The sequence below is a fragment of the Lithobates pipiens genome, unplaced genomic scaffold (assembly GCF_037356315.1).
Source record: "Lithobates pipiens isolate NorthernLeopardFrog02 unplaced genomic scaffold, aLitPip1_a1.2 Scaffold_18, whole genome shotgun sequence".
Lineage (NCBI taxonomy): Eukaryota > Metazoa > Chordata > Amphibia > Anura > Ranidae > Lithobates > Lithobates pipiens.
Window position 1 is genome coordinate 87,272,646 of NW_027507758.1, and position 19,887 is coordinate 87,292,532.

Here is a 19,887-nt window from a genome sequence, read left to right on the forward strand (position 1 = left end):
GGTGTCTGCTTCTGTAATTTCCAGATTGCAGGGTCATCAGCCAAGTATGGTATATACATAGTTACATTGCACCAAGCTGGACCAAAGTAACTACTATATGTAAAATATCCATACCTGGAACTCCTCTTTAAAAGAATACATAACTGCATTAGGTTGCATTTTTTATGTATGTCTGGATTCCAGGATGACCTGGATTATATGTTTTTTACATTCCATGATTTTACATGATTACCCATCAAAGGTTTTCACCTAAACACATTGACAGGTTTCAGTAAAACTTTGAGCATAAAAATTAAAAAATACAACATGTGTGATGTTACTACAACCTTGACCGTTCTGTTGACCATACTTATCACTTCCAATACTGGAAAGCAAAACTAATGGAACTCTGTAATGTATCTTTTTATTTTTTATTTAAAATATATATATATTTACTAAAAATCATAATAAACTAGCAAATGTTACACAATCACCCAACTGTAAACCCTCGTAATCTGTTACAAAGTAAACAATGTATTTATATTCAGAACAAGTAAATTGCCAATGAATATGCAAATGGTCATTATTTGTATAATTGCTGGAGAGAATGAATCATACCCATGGCTAACAGAGGGGTTTGTCTCACTTATCACAGAATACAATTACACAAATTGGCAATAATTCACACTGTTTATTCTCTACCCTTAGCATTATCGTATCATGTCACATGCTGTTCCAGATGACAGCGCAGAAGCCATCTTGTGTATTCAGTGCATTACCAGCAGTGGAGTGTACTGGGCAATTATTAGATCTTTAACCTAAATTACATGTTTATAAATTATATTATAAATAATATTAACATTATAAAATTATAAATAATATTAATTGTTTCTGTTCTGAAAAATACTATACCTTCTGATAGGTGGCATTGCGGTAGTGTACACCATACATAAATAAAAGATGTAGCTGGTAATAAAGCCAAGTGAGTAATTGATGCTTGTTCATCTGACTGTCCAGAGATGAGTAAATATATAGTAAACCCTCAGTTTAATTGACACTGGTCAATACAATGAAGCACTTAGCAGCATCACTAAAAGCTTCATTCTTCCTTTCTGTTAAATTATTCAGAATTCGAAAGAAGTCATTATATCATCAGAATACAGAGAAAGTCAGTTTTCAGCTTGCTCTGTATTGTGGTATTTAAAATACGATTCACAGCAGAATCTAAACAATACAGTGTCGTTTTAATACCCGGAAACATAAAATGAAAAGTGACTTATAATATCACTTAAAGAAATATATTTAAAATTTGTTGGAGTCTAGCAACCTTCAATGTCAATAGAGCATGTTCCTGCACATGGCTAGCTTTCTCCAGCAGGAGCTGTAGTTAGACACCTTGCTACCCCCAAAACATCCTTTTATATAAGCTTGTATCATGCAATTATTGTAGTGAAAACTAATATTCGTATACTAGAACCATTGAAGACATCACACCGCCTGCTTTATATGCACAAGTCAATTTTCACCATACAGACCAACAAACAATAGAAAGGAGAGATGGATTTATGTTTCTTGAACCATAGTGGTCTTCTAAACATCCCCTGGGTGTACCTTCCAAATAGTTACTTTGCTAAAGGTATCCACGACAGAAATGACTAGAAGAGAGAAAATATATTCATACTTTGTAAATTTTGGCCTTGATACCTTAAGCCCCATACACACTATCAGATTTTCTGCTGATATTTGTCTTCAGATTTACCACAACCATGTAGTGCAAGGGCCTGCCTGATTGCATACACATTGAAACTCCTAAGGTTTGACCTCATATGATATGGTTTTGGTAAATCAACAAAAAGCATCAGAAAATCTGATAGTGTATATGAGGCTTTACCCTTGTACCCTAGACACATAGTAATTACCCAGTACATACTAGAGTAGTAAGCAATTTCCCAAGTTTCAGTCAGTGTATAGGAACCTTTACTGTATTTACAATGTGTATTTTGGGATGCTATTAAGTTTTGATTACTTATATGTATTTTTGGTGTTTTTTTGCCTTTAAAGTGTTTTCACTTATATTATAGACAGTCATTTTTTGGACTTAAAGGGTAGCTCCACTATAGTGGGGAATAAAATAGATTTGGTCAATAATGGGAATAGATCTAATATAACAGCACCCCCTGTAAAGGCTCTAAACAGAGATGCTAGACCAATGCCGACAACCCAGAATAACAGAGGGAGGGGCAACAAACAACGCCCCAGAGGCAGGAATAATGTTTTTTCCCAGCCCATGAACTCCCCTAATAATTCAGGGTATAATGGTTTGCATTTAGTGAATAAACAGAATCGTTATGAACCTTTGGAAAACATGGGGAATGACTACAATTTCCCTTTACCCAAAAATGATTAACACTTTGAGTTGGTCAAGTTACTGGGCACCTGTGGCTGCTCTAGCTGCAAGTACATGATGTGTGTGTGCAAGCATCACCATTCCCTGCCTGCAGTATTACATTTTGTATGGCACCTATTTTACCTAGATACTATATTTTTGTGAAAATCAAGCAGGACTCTTCCTGGACATTGTGCTGCCCTCCCCTTCCTGCATTTCTCATCCTTCTCTTTGCACTTGTAATACAATGTTGGCACATGGTGATGCTGTGGCTTTTGCTGGATAAAATATGCACCATAAATAATGTAGCAAGATACAAAAAAACCTTTTCCTATGGGAAATAACATGAGCACTAGCCTTAGCCGACCCTATATCTGGCAGAAAAAAAACATTGAATTAAAATTCAGACTTATTCAAAAAATAAGTAACCAACAGCAGTCTGGAACTAATTTGCTAGTTAGAACTTTTTTTTTTTTTTTAAACCTAAACTTAATGGACTTACAAACATACAATGAGGTCAACACACATGCATACATAATTACTTATAAATCTAAAAATATTATACAGTGAGGGAAAAAAGTATTTGATCCCCTGGTGATTTTGTATGTTTTCCCACTGACAAAAAAGTGATCAGTCTATAATTTTAATGGTAGGTTTATTTTATCAGTGAGAGACAGAACAACAAAAAAATTCTGAAAAAAGCATTTAAAAAAAGTTATAAATTGATATGCATTTTAATAAGTGAAATAAGTATTTGATCCCCTATCAATCAGCAAGATTTCTGGCTCCCAAGTGTGTTCTAAAGGGAGTGCTCCTAATCGCAGCTTGTTACCTATATAAAATACACCTGTCCACAGAAGCAATCAATCAGATTCCATATACTCCATCATGGCCGAGACCAAAAAGCTGTCCAAGGATGTCAGGGACAAGATTGTACACCTAGACAAGGCTGGAATGGGCTATAAGACTATCGCCAAGCAGCTTGGTGAGAGGGTGACAACAGTTGGTGCGATTATTCGTAGATGGAAGAAACATAAATTAACTGTCAATCTCCCTCGGTCTGGGGTTTCCATGCAAGATCTCACCTCGTGGAGTGATCATGAGAATGATGAAGAATCAGCCCGGAACTACATGGGAGAATCTTGATCTTGATCTTGATCTCAAGGCAGCTGGGACAATAGTCACCAAGAAAACAATTGGTAACAAACTACACCGTGAAGGACTGAAATCCTGCAGCACCCACAAGATCCCCCTGCTCAAGAAAGGCCCATCTGGAGTTTGCTAATGAACATCTGAATGATTAAGAGGAGAACTGGGTGAAAGTGTTGTGGTCAGATGAGACCAAAATCAAGTTCTTTGGCATCAACTCGTCGTGATTGGAGGAATGCTGCCTATGACCCCAACAACACCATCCCCATTGTCAAACATAGAAGTGGAAACATTATGCTTTGCAGTGTTTTTCTGCTAAGGGGACAGGACAACTTTACCACATCAAAGGGACGATGGACGGGGCCATGCACCATTAAATCTTGGTTGACAACCTCCTTCCCTCAGCCAGGGCATTGAAAATGGGTCGTGGATGGGTATTCCAGCATGACAATGACCCAAAACACACAGCCAAGGTAACAAAGGAGTGGCTCAAGAAGAAGCACATTAAGATCCTGGAGTAGCCTAGCCAGTCTCTAAACCTTAATCCCATAGAAAATATGTGGAGGGAGCTGAAGGTTTGAGTTACCAAACATCAGCCTCAAAACCTTAAAGACTTGGAGAGGATCTGCAGTGAGGAGTGGGACAAAATACCTCCTGAGATATGTGCAGACCCGGTGGCCAACTAACTACAAGAAACATCTGACCTCTGTGATTGGCAACACGAGTTTTGCCACCATCATGTTTTACGATGGGGTCAAATACTTATTTTGCGCAATAAAATGCAAATCAATCTATAACTTCTTTTAAATTAGTTTTTCTCGCTATTTTTGTTATTCTGTCTCTCGCTGTTAAAATAAACCTACCATTAATATAGACTGATCATTTCTTTGTCAGTGGGCAAACATACAAAATCAGCAGCGGATCAAATACTTTTTTCCTTCACTGTAGTCATTTTAGGATGACTATAATATATATTTGACATGCTTAATCTAATGAAATATTTTTTGTTATTGGAACATGATATACGTTCCAATACAGAGAGCTTTGGTGTTCTACAACCTGCTTTAGTCTGCAAATGGTACAAACTTACTGTCATGTAAGGGAAGCAGTAGTTTAAAGAAGACTTACCGTGGAAGTTATGTCTAAAGGAGGCAAGCAAAGTGCTATGGACTAATCACCAGCCTGTAGTCCCTGCAGCTGATCTTTCCCTATTACTGACTTATGCATTTTTCCACACTGTGTTTCTCGTGGAGTAGGCCATTTTGGTAGAGGCATGGTTTTGATTCCTCGTATCAAAACTGCTCCCCTAAATGGTGATCTGATAACTGAAGGGTAATGACCAGGAACCCATAGGAGAGGAGGATGAACCACCAACTTACAGAATAAATGAAGCAGGGTGAGCTTTGCATTGCAGTAGTGGAGAGTGGCTGTTGCAGACTTATTTTATTTTACTTTTCTGAACCACGTGACAGGTGGCCATTAAAATGTCCTGCAATGATGTGGGAGTTGTTGGGAGGATTCACAAAGCTTAGCTGGGGTTATACTATCAGACACATCCAAAAGTGGCAGTGGCAGTGGTGCCCAGAACTCTTCAAAACAGTGAAGTTTAATTATGAAGCTACTTCTTTTACAGTGTGGTCAGGTTTATTTTTTCTTTTATTCTGCTTTTAAGCAGCCTTGGAATTTCACAGTATGCACACACATTCAAAAATAAAACACTGAAATAATATATAAATCATTTTAAACAATTTAAATATGTGTAAACTATTTGCTATTTAATAAAGTCCAAACTTTCCATAAATATGTTTTTTAAATAGACATGTATAGCTCTTACAATAAGTTTTGCAAAATTAAGATTGATGATAACCGTATCTAACATCTAAATGTATTAAATGTGAAGTATGCTATCTTTTCATATATTGTTGTAACTGAGGGATTACAAAAAAAAATAAAAAATGTATTGACTTGATTTATTTTCCAGCTTGTTAGATTAACTCTTGTCTACAACTAGTTGTTAATTGCTAACCAACACTAACGAACACGTTTCTTTTTTTAGGATGCCTTTGTTCATTGGTTTGTGTGACAACTAGGGTCTTTTAATCCTTAACATTTATTTATTTAACTAGATGTTGTTAAAAGTCCTTGTCCATAGATTGTCTTGAGCCTTCACAGACAGAAATATAAATGTCCCATGCCATTATCTGTTTAAACAAATCAGATCATGTATTCACTTCTAATATTTCATAGTCAGTGTTATTTTATTCCATTTTACAGAAGAAAAAAAAATTGGCTTCAGTGATCAGCATCTGCTCAGCCTCAATGCATCCATCTCCGTAATGCATTGAAGTAACTTTGCACTTTCCATTGACATAGTCCTTTATCATGTTCTGTTTAAGACAAAATAAAATTTCATTCCATACTGTCATCCCTTTGTCCTGACCAGAACAACTTGATCGTGTTGAAGAAGGCATGAACCATATCAACCAAGACATGAAGGAGGCCGAGAAAAATTTAAAAGATTTAGGGAAATGCTGTGGCCTTTTCATATGTCCTTGTAACAAGTAGGTACTGAGTACCGACTCTGCTCTGTGGTGTCCGTTTTTTTGTCACAGTGAATGTCTGAAGTTTTTGTCTTTCTTTTTGTCCTTTTCCATCTGCTTCATTCTGTGGGGATATAATGCTTATATTTAATCAGAACAACTGGAACGCATCGAGGAAGGGATGGAGCAAATCAATAAGGACATGAAAGAAGCAGAAAAGAATTTGACGGACCTAGGAAAATTCTGTGGTCTATGTGTCTGTCCATGTAACAAGTAGGTTCTGCCTGCCTAAGTCTTTGAGCACCCAAGGCTGGTCTTTGAGCCTTGCAGAGATCATCGCTGCTAGACACATGGGCAGGAAAAAGCATGTGGCATGCAGAGAGATCAATATTCATCTCATAGAATAGACAGTGGGAAGTAGACGTATTAAAATCGGGCATTCTGCAGTGAAGGTTGCACTGCATTTCCCTTCACGATAACATTAACCTCAACATTTCCGTTACATAAAAAAAAATCGTTCAATGATAAACTACAAAAACACAAAAAGCAGAATTATTAGCATAAAAAAAAAATTTGTCAAATAAGTTGATATTTTTTTAAATGCAAAAATTTTTATTTTTATGATGCTCTTGACGGAAATGTTGAAATTTTCGATTGTTGCATGTAGATAATTTTCCCTAGAAGCTTGCTGGGCTTCCTGAAAGTTTTCTAAATGGTTCACTGGATATTTTCATTCATTAGTGAAATGATACTAGAAATGAATTCTATGCCTCTTTCAGACGCAGAATAGACTACCTTGTATTGCAGAGATTTATGCCAAATTCAGTCAATAAAAATTTCTCAATGATAAGTTTTATCTTTGCTCTCTCTAAGGCAGAGGCTGTTAGTAATTGTGTAAATGTGGTCTTGGTGACCTAGATGACACTGTTAATACCATCTGCCACAGCTGTTGCGCTGATAAAGCCAAATTTTTACAGTATGCAAATCTGACACTCTGCAGTCATACAAACTAGTCTATTTTAGTCTAGAGTACAATGGAGATTGTTTCCAGCATGTAATGGGGTTTGACACAGTTATGTAATTAGTAGGTCATGTGCAGCATAGTGGGTAGTTTATTTGGCGAAACTGTACCAAATGTGTGCTACAGTCTCAGGCACCATTACTAGATCAGCGGAACCTCTTAATAATACTATCACCTTCCTGCCTAATTTTCGTCATTATCAATGTAATGTTTTTAATATATATAAATATGAAACCAGGGACATTCAACAATTATTCAAGATGAAGCCCTGAAAAACCACACGTGTAAAAGGATCTTCATGATCGTATATAGTAGAAATTTTTGGTGGATCTGCCAAAGTCCAAGGTGATATAACCCAAGAGCTACTGCGGATTATTGCGGATATTATTAATATTATTGAAGGCTTCTTAATCTGTCAACTGAGTAAATGATGTCCTGACTAGATTAATATGAAGAGAATCCCAGATAATGCTGCACATTTTAACATCTGCCACTGCAGGCATGCCTAGATTTTAATGGTTCTTGCTACGGCAACCCAGTCAAAAATGGCTTTGGGGTAACGGGAGTGGGGACGGTCATGTTAAAGGGGTGATCCACTTTTGAGTGACCTTAATTTATTTGCCTTTACATCATCTTCTCTTTCTATGTATTTTACTTTTTTATGCATTATTTTACAGCTGGTGGTTTTAGCAAGCAGATTTAATTATTGGGTGTCACAATGGTTTCTTCATTGAAAATATATTTGTATCCCAAGGCAACACGGTATAGTTTATTTCATTTTGAGCTGCATTTTGCTGAACACTGGATAGATACAGAAAAGCTAGAAATAAATATAAATAAATATATATACAGTATCTTATGTATTCTTATGAGGAAAGCAGAAGACCAACTAACTACTGTGTCAGTTTACACAATGTAAAAGAAAATTACTTCTGTATGACACCGAAGGAATATCCGCTCTGGGGTTGTCCAAGGAAAATGTCAATCTACTTCCTTCCAATAGTGTGGATATAGAGTGCTGCAGGGCATGTATGAAAGCACCAATGCAGGGATAGAGCTTTTCTACAGGGATTGGATAAAAATTTGGAAACACAAGGTAAAATAATTAAATTGTTACCTAATATGGTGTTGGACCGCCTTTGGCATCCAAGATGGCCTGAATTCTCCTGGGAATTGACAAATATTATTCCGGGTCAAAGTCCTGCGCAATGCCCTTTTTGTTTCTTTCAGTCAGTTGACATCTCTTTCAGATGTCAACTGTCCTTTTGCTTATCAGACAGCGTTTTCACAGAAACTGTATATGCCGTCATAACCTTTGATATTTTACCTCATGACACTGCAAATAAATTGGTAACTTCAGTCACTGCACTAGCTAAGAGGGCACCAACAATTTTCTCTCTTTGAAACTCAGTAAGCTATGACATGACCATATTACTAGTAGCACACACAGTGAATGAGGAAAGTGAATCTTTCCACTTGCTAGCTAGGTGTCTCATCACACAACAGAAGCAAAAGAATGTAAGGAAAAGGGGAAGGCATGTTTTAATACCCCCTTGCCCTCATGGGATTGTGAAGGTAGGAGTTTGAAGCCCCCCATTGATTGATTTTAATGGGGGGGGGTTGTGATACATCAAAAAAGGTCAGCTAATTGGGAATGTTCTAGTGGGTCCTCTAGGATAGGTCAGTTAAGGTCACCTGACCCCCCCCCCCCCTCCCAAACCATGGCTGGGCTTACTATATGTGTGGGGCAGACATTGAAGTCAGCAGAACTCCTGCAGGACATATGAAGTTCTGTACCCATGGGGTGCTATCTTTTTTTACCTTGGTTCTTTATTTTACCACATGTTGCATTGCACTTCCTTTATTAAATTTATAGAACCCTATGTGCAGTGCCAGCAATAAAGCATTTACCAGTCGCTGGGCAATGTTCCACTGAGACAAAACCAATACTATTGAACCATGTACACAGACTTTAAAGTGGAACCAAACCCTATGTTTCTTTACAGCCAAGGAAGCTGACATCTTAGGCTCTGTTTGCCATGATGCTGTACATTTGATCAGTTATGACACCCGCCATTTGATGGCTTGACATTTTGACTGAGAGCACAAGCATCTGTAAGACCCCTTTCACACTGAGGCGCTTAACAGGCGTTTTAGAGCTAAAATAGCACCTGTAAAGCACCTGAAAAGCATCTCTCATGCCTCCCCAGTGTGAAAGCTTGCGGGATGGGAAAAGAAATTCCTGCAAGCAGCATCTTTGGGGCAGTGTAGGAGCACTGTATACAAATTTGCTTCATCTCTGTGTATCACCAGTCGCGTCACTGGGTATATGTAAGGGTTTACATCCACTTTAAACAATGCTGCTTGCTTATAAAAACACCAGCCTGAAAATGAAAATCAGAAGAGCCAATGCAAGCTTAACTCCAGCCAGAACTGTTTTATTTCACTTTTGGATAAACTGGAGAAGGGTTAGAACCTCTGTCAGGATTTATGTGCTGATATATCCTTATGGAAGAGATTTTTTGAGATTTCAAATGCTGTCTGTGTCCCTATAGAAGACATTTATCTTTTCTTCCCGTTCTGTTTGACACCCATCAGGAAGAGAGGTACAATATACTATATTGGGTATACGTACAACATTCTGGACGAGGTGCTAAACCTTCCTTACTTTACTAGGACATGCAATTTTTTTTCTTGTTATCTCTGATTTGGAGGATTTCCCCTCACTTCCTGTTCTGTTTTACACAAGTCACGTGGACAGGAAGTGAGGTGACTTTTTTTATGAGGCACAGACAACCCATTTTTGACAGAGGTTCTAAACCTTCCTCAGTTTACTAGGCAATTTGTCTTTAATAATCCTTATCTAAATGATAGAATAAGCAGCGCCAAATATAATATAAATCCACACCAGTGAATTAAAAAATATTAAATACTATAGATCCACTCCAGTGAACATGAATTACTAAATGTTACTTCACTGTGCAAACCCTGCCCTGTGCATACAGAACGAGAAAAAAATAAAAAATATTATTTATAAAAAAATAATATATATAACTTGTATCAAAATCAATTAACACAAATTATTATATATTTCATGTCACCAAATGAATAGTATGGCAAATACATACAATCTATTGAAACAAATCACCCTGTGACTAAATATTGTTCAACACTGAAAATAAATAAACAGAGAACGCGAATCAAGTGAATTGTTTCAAGTTCTATCAGACAGTGTCCACGTCCTAAACAAATTGTTACAATCACCACTGTGAAACTTCCTGAGAACATAATATAATGTAACCCAGTGAAATCATAGTCCATATGTTGAATCTTCGGATCATAATCCGAATAATGAAATAGTGAAGAAATAATGAAAAAAAACTTTAACCAGTGTCTCTTGAATAAAAAGCAGATTACATCTACACTCCTCCACCACACTCTAGACGCTCTAGATGTGACTCCTCTCCCCTTATGTGGTTACACTCACCCGCTGTGTATGCCTCACACTTTCGTGTTTGGCTGGATACGCTTTTCCCCTTTACAGGGTTTAAATGGGATATCCAAATTTCCAATTCAGAATACAGGGCTGGTGACACGGCTGTTCTCATAGATGCCACGGCTGTTCTCATAGATGCCACGGCTGTTCCCATAGATGCCATGGCTGTTCCCATAGATGCTCTCATGCAACAAAGAAAAAAATTGCTTCCATAGCGTGATACAGTATAAAACTTTTTAATCACACATAAAAAACCTCTCACATTGCACTCACTTCAAAGGATGAGTAAACACGCCAAATATAAAAAGTCACAGCACTCTTGAATAGCTCATACTGAAGCATAGGTGGTCACGGCGGACCCAGGATATGCGGGAATGATGGATAGTCTCTCACCGCTCCTTAACTGTACCGCCACTTTGCAAAGATCAATGTAAGATGTTCAGCATCCTATATGTACCTCTCTCTTTCGCCTAGTAGCCAAAATCTGACATGTTTCATCATACAATTGACTTGATCCATGATCCGACATGTTTCGTCACACAATTGACTTAATCCATGATGTGAAGTAACATTTAGTAATTCATGTTCACTGGAGTGGATCTATAGTATTTAATATTTTTTAATTCACTGGTGTGGATTTATATTATATTTAGCGCTGCTTATTCTATCGTTTAGATAAAGATTATTGTACACATTTTGTTTTTATAAAGTGGGGGCTTAGTTTAAAGTTTTTGTTCAGCGCAGTGGTGATACACAGTAGATGGGGAAAGAGTGAGTGTATCTTTGTTTTAAAATTTGTCTTTACTGCTGTCTCCTTAACCTCCTTTTCTGTGGGACACCCATCATTGGGAAAACAGAGAAGTGAAAAGGTGTCAGAAACCACGATTCAGACTGAGACAGAAGTATAGTTAAATCACACTTGTTTAATAATACAATTAAATAGAACAAACCTAGTCAAAACATAGTCAAAGTTTGGTAACCAGAATGCATAGTCAGACAAGCCAGAAAGTCAGGAAGCTAGGGAACAGCATAACAGGAATGAAAAAAAAATGGCTGGGAACGGACCTCTGAGAGAACATGGTGTACAAGGCAAAGAGATGTCTAAAAAGTCATGAAAAGATGGAAAACCCTTTTAACCATTACGCTTTTTAAAACAGAGAAGGCAAGAAGTCCACTTTTGACTGGTTTGGGCTCTGTGACAGCTGTTACTGATGGTGCATTAATGCAATAGTGAACCATGGGAGCAGTTGTGCTTAGTTGAAGAGTGTTTCACATCCTATTCATGCCACCAGCTTGTGCATGAACAAGGTATATTGGACATTGATGCTACAACGCTTGTTTTGTTTGCTGCTGCATTCATTCCACTCTACTTATTTATTTTTTTATTTTTATTTTTTTTAATTTTTGTCTTTGTTGACGAAGGTTTGTACATCAACTCTCGATGTATGGTTATAGTACCGATATATTATCCAAAAACAAAATAGAGATCAGAATAATCAAGGTATTCTGAAATAGCTGTTTTCACTCATCCTATATTAAGATATTTATTATTCAAATATACTATGCAACCTAATCCATTGCATAGTGCCAATCTACTATGTAGGTGAATTTATGTGACGCCAATGTCCATGTGATGTGATGTACACACTATACTTGGCAGTTTTGTTTTATGTTTGTCTGCCGGTTTGTCTTTCTATGTGTGTTTTATGTCAAAGAAAGATTGTTTTCCTATTTACTGGATGAAAAAAAAAATGAAATATATGTTATACCAGTTAGGCGAAGTTCTGAATGAATTAATACAATTTCAGGATTTCACAGCTGATGAACTTCAGTGCTAGGTAATTGGGTATATGATATATATCGGTATAAGCTGATGCTCTGTTGGTCGCTCATTTGCCTGAATCAGCTCTTATTGGCTCTGTGCCATGGCGTGTGTGGCATTTCATTTCTCACTGATATTTGCCATGTTTTTAGAGGTCATTGACAATGTGTTTTCTATAGGCTTAAATCAAGTGATGCTTACAAAAAAGCTTGGGGTAATAATCAAGATGGAGTGGTAGCAAGTCAGCCCGCCCGTGTCGTGGATGAACGTGAACAGATGGCTATTAGCGGTGGCTTTGTTCGTAGGTAAGTCATTTTCTTATGTATTTCCAATGTCTTTATGAAAATTAAAACAGACACTTTTTGTATAACTCCCAATTGTCTTTCATTTGCAGGAACTGTCCCTTTTTTTAAAAGCACATCCCCTGTCCCTCTTTTTTTGCCTGATGTATAGACCTCTATGAAAATGTAGTATTTAACCTTTTCGCTGCCAGGCCCTGTGCACCACTTTTAAACTAAGCTGGCTGGACCATTTTTGCAATTTTTCCATTGCTTTATTATTTTTCCATTACAGATTCAGAGTTTGTAAAAGACCCCCAAACCATATATTTTCTGAAATCATACTGTAGAATAAAAAAATGGTGCTACTAAATTGTAATGCTCCGCAATATTTGCAAAAATGTTTATCAAAACAACATTTTCGCTAAAAATACACTAAAATCATTATTAGCAGATAAAAACACAGCAAATTTTACTAACTTCCTGCAAAATTCCTGCTAAATATAAAAGCTTATAGTTAAGTATGGGGTTATGTTTTTTTCCAGGATCATACCTACCTAGCTGGATGCAGCATTGGTCCAATGCTGTATCTGTCCCCCAGCACCTCTAAGACTGAGAACCCAGCAATCACTGCAGATTGTTTGGTTCTCACAGCTCCCTGAGCAGAAATCTGGTGACTGTCAGTCACCGGCTCTCTGCTCTGCCACCCCACACTCGCTATAGTGTTGGGCTGTGGAGGGGGTGGGAGCAGCTGGCTCGGATTTTCAGCAGCTTACTGAGGTACTGAGCCAGGTGCTGGTCCAGGCATATGGGCAGATCCTGACTCCATTGTCGTGATCTTGCCCGAGCCTGGACCAGATCTATGATGTCAGCAGACAGCGGACTTCACCCCGCTGTCTGCTGAAAAATGGTCACTGGAGTTCAGAACGAACTGCACTCCTGTGATCCACAGGAAAAGTACAGCCAAACGAGCTTTGGCTGTACTTCTCCTTTAATCTGTGTTGCATTAATAAATAACAAATATTTGTACATTTTAAATAGTGTCTTTTTGTAAAACGGTTAAAATCGAACATACACAAAAATGTAAATATCCACATTTCCCTAAAAATCTGGAGGTTTTAATTTTTCACTTACAGTTTTAAGAGTTTGTAAAAGAAATCCCAAACCATATATTTTCTGAAAGGACATGGCCTGTAGAGTAAAAAGAAGGTGCTACTGATTTTTAAGGCTCTGCAATATTTGCGCAAATGTTTATCAAAACAATATTTTCACTAAAAACACACTAAAATTGTTAGCAGATACAAACAGAAAAATGTAAATGTCCAAATTTTCAAAAAATCTGGATTTTCTCATTTTTCCCTTCCAGGGTTTGTAAAAGAACCCCCAGACGATATATTTTTGAAAGCACATGACCAATAGAATAAAAAAAGGTGCTACTGATTTTTAAGGCTCCGTGATATTTGCGCAAATGTTTATCAAAATGATATTTTTGATAAAAACACACTAAAATCATTGTTAGCAGATAAAAACACAGCAAATTTTACAAAATTCCTGCTAAACATAAACGCTTAACCTATATTGAGTTAATAAATAACAAATATTTGTTGATTTTTAAAGTGCGCCTTTTTGCGAAATGGTGAAAATCAAAATTGAGTTACTCATTCAATGGGGTGTGCTATAGTATATGCCCATGAAGGGCCATGTTTTCCCGCATGCAGATGCATTGGTGTTCTGTTTGTAGTGGTCTCCCCAACCTCCAAGGGCCTGGTGGTGACCCCCAGAGGCCGGAAGGGCTGACATTCCTCCTCAGGGTGCCGGTTACTAGGCATGGTGTGTGTAGTGCAAGATGGAAAGATGGGCGCCAGTCACTTTTAAAATGGACAAAAAAAGTTTTACTTCTCTTAACAGGAGGTGCCAAACAGCTTCACAGATCGCCATGGCGATCTTACCCAGAAGTGGAAGCAGGTATCTGGGAAAACCAGGTCCCCCCCCAAAAAGTGCCAAATGTATACCGCTTGACTTTTTTTGTTTTTTTTCTACCTGCAAGGTAAAGACATAATGTGCTAGTATGCATTGCATACTACTAGCACATTATGTGAAACACCCTAAAACAAAGCTGTTCCAGCGCCAGGATGTCAACCTTTCAGCCGCTTCCATTTTCACCCGTCTTGCTTCCGAAGTTCGTGGGCTCTGCCTCTGTGACTGGCCGAAGCCGCGATGATGTCACAGGGCTTGGAAGGAATGGCACCGGTGGCCATTCCTTCACAGCGCATGCTCCAGTGATGTCACTGGGTGCATGTAATGTAGATTACTCCTAAACGTGTGCCATTACCTATAGGTAACTGTCAGCAGAGGAAGTATACTTCCTCTTTAAGCTGTGATAGGCAATGGGCACGGTGCTGATGCTGTGACGCTTTGAGTCCTCTGCAAAGTTGACCCAACTTGTAGTGATGCTGTCCGCTGAACACTATATATTCATGTCAAGGGGAAGCTCCGCAAACTCCTCGCAACCACGTGCAATGCATGCAGTTACAGTGCATTTGTTGGTAAAGTGGGGTTAAAACTGGCAGCGAGTAGGGATGGGCCAAACGGACCTCTGTTCAGTTCACAGCAGAAATTTCGAACACAGCAATAGTTCGGACCCAAATAACAAACCCCATTAAAGTCATTGGGACCCGAATGTCAAAAATCAAAAGTGCCCATTTTGAAGGCTTATATGCAAGTAATTGGGCATACAATGGTTATAGGGGTCCAGGTCCTGCCCTGGGGGGCATGTATCAATAAAAAAAACAGTAAAAGCGTAAAAATGAAAAATTCCTTCCAATATAGTGCCTGGGGGTCCCCTTAGTCTACCTGTAAAGTGTCAGATCTGTACCATGTCTAGAATCTGCTGCAGAAATAATTGCATTTATAAAGCCAAAAAAATGACATTTTCCCTGCAAGCTGCCTTTATTTTGCTCAGCAACAGCTGGGGAGCCAGTGTGTAGGCCACAGTGGACTGGGAACAAGATTAGAGATTTTTTGGATACATTCTGGTGTCCCTTTGACTTTGGATAGAAGTAACGGGTGCATAAAAATTGGTCTTTGTGTGTCTGTGGAGCCTTCCCACTGTGACCCTATAGAGGTACTCTTGATGAAAGCAAGCATTTGCCTTTCTGTAAAAAACTGCAATAATATGCACCTGTTAAACAGGTGCAGAAAATTGGTCTTTGGGTGTCAGTGGCGCCTTCCCTCTGTAACTCTATAGTACTCTTGATGAAAGCAAGAATTGGCCTTGCTGTAAAAAATTGCAATGATATACACCTGTCAAACAGGTGCAGAAAAATTGGTCTGTGAGTGTCGGTGGCGTCTTCCCTCTGTAAGCCTATAGAGGTACTCTTAATGAAAGCAAGAATTGGCCTTGCTGTAAAAAATTGTAACGATATACACCTGTCAAACAGGTGAACAAAAATAACTCTTTGGGTGTCGGGGGCGCCTTCCCACCATAATCCTATAGAGGTGCTCTTGATGAAGGCAAAAAAAATTGCAATAATATGCACCTGTCAAACAGGTGCAGAAAAATTGGTCTTTGGGTGTTAATTTTGCCTATGAAACCTATACCAAAAACATTCTTCCAGATGAAATGATTGAACACCCTCAAAGCTAGGCAGCCTCGAAGTCCTGCAGAGATTCCACATCCTAAAAAGACTTCTATCAGTGACATTGGCATCAGGCCTGAGACTGTCGTCGTGCCATACTCGCGCAGATGCTCATTGATGGCCCTCTGCTGCATGTATAGCTGCTACAGCATTGCCAAAGTCGAGATTCACCTGATGGGCATGTCACAAATCAGGGGGTTTACGGGCAGGTGGAATTCCTGCTGAATTTCAGCCAACCGAGCACTGGCTGTGTATGACCACCTGAAATGGTTACAGACTCTTCTGGCCAGCTTTAGCACATCTTGCAACCCTGGGTGCATATTTAGGAAACGCTGCACCACCAAATTGAGATCATGTGCCAGGCATGGCACATGTGTCAACTTTCCCTGTCTAAGGGCAGACAGAAGGTTTGAGCCATTATAGCACACCACCATTCCTGGCTCCGGCTGCCGTGGTGTGAACCACCTCTGGGCCTGTCCCTGCAGAGCTGCAAGAATCTCTGCTCCGGAGTGGTTCCTGTCCTGCATCCTTTGGAGTTGCAAGTTACCCAGTGTGCTGTGAATGAAATAGATTGTCCCTGCCCATGCTTGTTGGACCATGTGTCATCAGTAATGTGTATTTTATGGCTGACTGTCTTTCCCAACGATGCCAGAACATTCCCTTCCATATGAGGATAGAGAGATGAAATGGCCTTATGTGAAAAGTAGTATTGACTGGGAACCTGTCATTGTGGTACAGCACATTGTGTGAATTCACGGAAGGGGCAGAATCCACCAGGCTGAAGAGCAGAAGCTGGAGAGCCAACAGCTTTGACAAGCTTGCATTTAGATGTTGGGCATGTGGGTGGCAGGGACTGTTGTTTTTTTTCCGCTGCAGCAGATGGGGCAGAGAAATTTGCTGGCTACAGTCTACAGCTGGTGGTGTGCTGCTAGGACCTGGGACACCCTCTGCTATACCATTATCCCTGTCAGTGGAGGCTACTGAGAGGTAATGAATCGGTATAGCAGGCTCAGACTGAAGTGGGTAAGGAAGAGGAAGGACAGATTTGTGCCCCTTTTGTGTGGCTTTTAGGTGCTCTTGCCAATGGGCTGAGTGGTTGGACGTTAAATGCCTTGTTAAGCATGTGGTAACCAAATGGCTGATGTTTTTGACACGTTTGATGTGCCTGAGACACAGTTTGCAGATAGCAACATTTCAGGGATACACTATAATATACTGCAATATAATGCACCAAACATACAGTGGTGCACAGAACTATATGGCATTAAACTTGCAGTAATGCACACAGAAGTAAATGGCGTTAAACTTGCAGTAACGCACAAAACTATATGGTGTTAAACTGGCAGTAACGCACACAGAACTATATGCCGTTAAACTGGCAGTAATGCACACAGAACTATATGGCATTAAACTGGCAGTAACGCACACAGAAGTAAATGGCGTTAAACTTGCAGTAACGCACAAAACTATATGGCGGTAAACTGTCAGTAACGCACACAAAACTATATGGCTTTAAACTGGCAGTAACACAGTAACAGGCTATCACAGGCTGTTATAAAGAGAGTCTGACTATGCCCACCCTTTCTGCCTGGATCTGACATTTACAGAAACTCTTCTATGAATGGAAGGGATCTATGAATGGAGGATGGACAGATGATTGATAGCTCCTCCCCCTCCTTTCACAGATGTAGTACAGCTTCTATCAATCACCTGTCCGTCCTCCATTCATAGATCCTTTGCATTCATAGAAGTAGTACAGTTTCTGTGAATGGTAGATCCAGGTGGAAAGGGTGGGCATAGTTGGGCACTCTTGATGAGAGCATATGGCAGCCTGTTAGTTGTATTAACCCCTGCCACACCAGAAGATTACAGGGGTGGGTGGAGGAGGTTGGAGGAAGATTTTCACTAACAGAAGAGTGATCAGCACATCACACTGACTGTAAGTTATGTCCCTCATGCTGACCTTCTGTCTGATTTTTGCTGCATTTAGGCATTAAGCAGTTGACATTTTCAAAAGGCTTTTACTAGTTCTTTGTCATTCACTCTCGGTTTGTTCTGTCATTGTGAAGTAGGTCAGTATAATCACAAGCAAACTTTCGTATATGTTCATGGATGCATGTAAGGAGTGTTCTCACGACTGCCTGCTGGAATGCCATTAGAAATGCTGTAGTAGAAGAAACATGGATGCTTGTAGCTCTTATGCTTCCTATGTGAGTCAGCACATCTAGTGCCTTGGAAAAAGTATTTATACCCCTTGAAATTTTCCACATTTTGTTATGTTACAACCAAAAACGTAAATGTATTTTATTGGGACTTTATGTGATAGACCAACACAAAGTGGCACATGAAGTGGAAGGAAGTGGAATGATAAATGGTTCTTCAATTGTTTTACAAAATAAATGAAAAGTGTGTCACGCATTTGTATTCAGTCCCCCTGAGTCAATACTTTTGTAGAACCCCCTTTTTCTGCAATTACAGCTGCAAGTCTTTTTGGGTATGTCTCTACCAGCTTTGCACATCTACAGAGTGACATTTTTGCCTATTTTTCTTTGCAAAATAGCTCAAGCTCTGTCAGATTGGATGGGGAGCGTCTGCGAACAGCAATTTTCAAGTCTTGCCACATATTCTCAATTGGATTTCGATCTGGACCGTTCAAACACATGAATGTGGTTTGATCTAAACCATTCCATTGTAGCTCTGGCTGTATGTTTAGGGTCATTGTCCTGCTGGAAGGTGAACCTCTGCCCTAGTCTCAAGTCTTTTTCAGACTCTTAACAGGTTTTCTTCTAAGATTGCCCTGTATTTAGCCCTGTAGCACTGACCCCCGAAGGAGCTGCTGATTTGAATTGGGCCTGTACTCTACCGAGAAACCCCACTAACTTGACTCAGTCTCCTTGACTCAGTCCAGTCTCCGTCTCTCCGGCTCCATCAGGTCACTTCACAACCAAACAGGCTGATGTTCCGCGATGGCTACAGGCCGCTGTCTCTGGGAAGCCTCCCCACAGATCCGCACAGGCAGGCAATGCGATCCCAAGAGCCCTAAGATGTCCGCTCCTGTCCTTTTTATATCCTACCCAGCATGCACTGCGTAAGCGAGTGTTCTTGGGTAGGTCACACAGACTCCTGGGTAACAAATTAAACTTTCTCAATCAAAACAACAGTCACTTCCTGTCCAAGTCTTTAGGTTGTTCTAGGTAATAATATACAGGTGCGTTACCCATATTTGGTCACTAGAAGGCTCTGTTATGGAACCACCGTAATGTCCATTAACCTTACATTGAAGTATACATAACCACATCAATAAGCAAGGATGTCAGCGCTAAAGCTCCATCCACATTCCTATTAACTCTGAACAGCTTCCCTGTCCCTGCTGAAGAAAAGCATCCCCACAACATGATGCTGTGCCACCACCATGTTTCACGGTGGGGATGGTGTGTTCAGGGTGATGTGCAGTGTTATTTCTACCACACATAGCATTTTACTTTTAGACCAAAAAGTTACATTTTGGTCTCATCCTTCTTCCACGTTTGCTGTGTCCCCCACATGGCTTCTTACAAACTGCAAACAGGACTTTTTAG

At 39.4% G+C, this 19,887-nt stretch overlaps 1 protein-coding gene across 2 annotated transcripts in view; it reads left to right on the top strand.

The window, feature by feature from the left end:
* SNAP25 (synaptosome associated protein 25) overlaps positions 1 to 19,887 on the top strand; it is a 190,706-nt gene that overhangs the window by 161,802 nt on the left and 9,017 nt on the right. The window contains exons 5-6 of one of the 2 annotated variants that reach the window (XM_077485893.1): positions 5,958 to 6,075; positions 12,573 to 12,698. In XM_077485893.1, coding sequence (XP_077342019.1) covers positions 5,958 to 6,075; positions 12,573 to 12,698 — 244 coding nt within the window. Of the gene's footprint in view, positions 1 to 5,957; positions 6,076 to 6,209; positions 6,328 to 12,572; positions 12,699 to 19,887 lie in introns of both variants that reach the window. The other variant, XM_077485892.1, reaches the window with a different exon arrangement.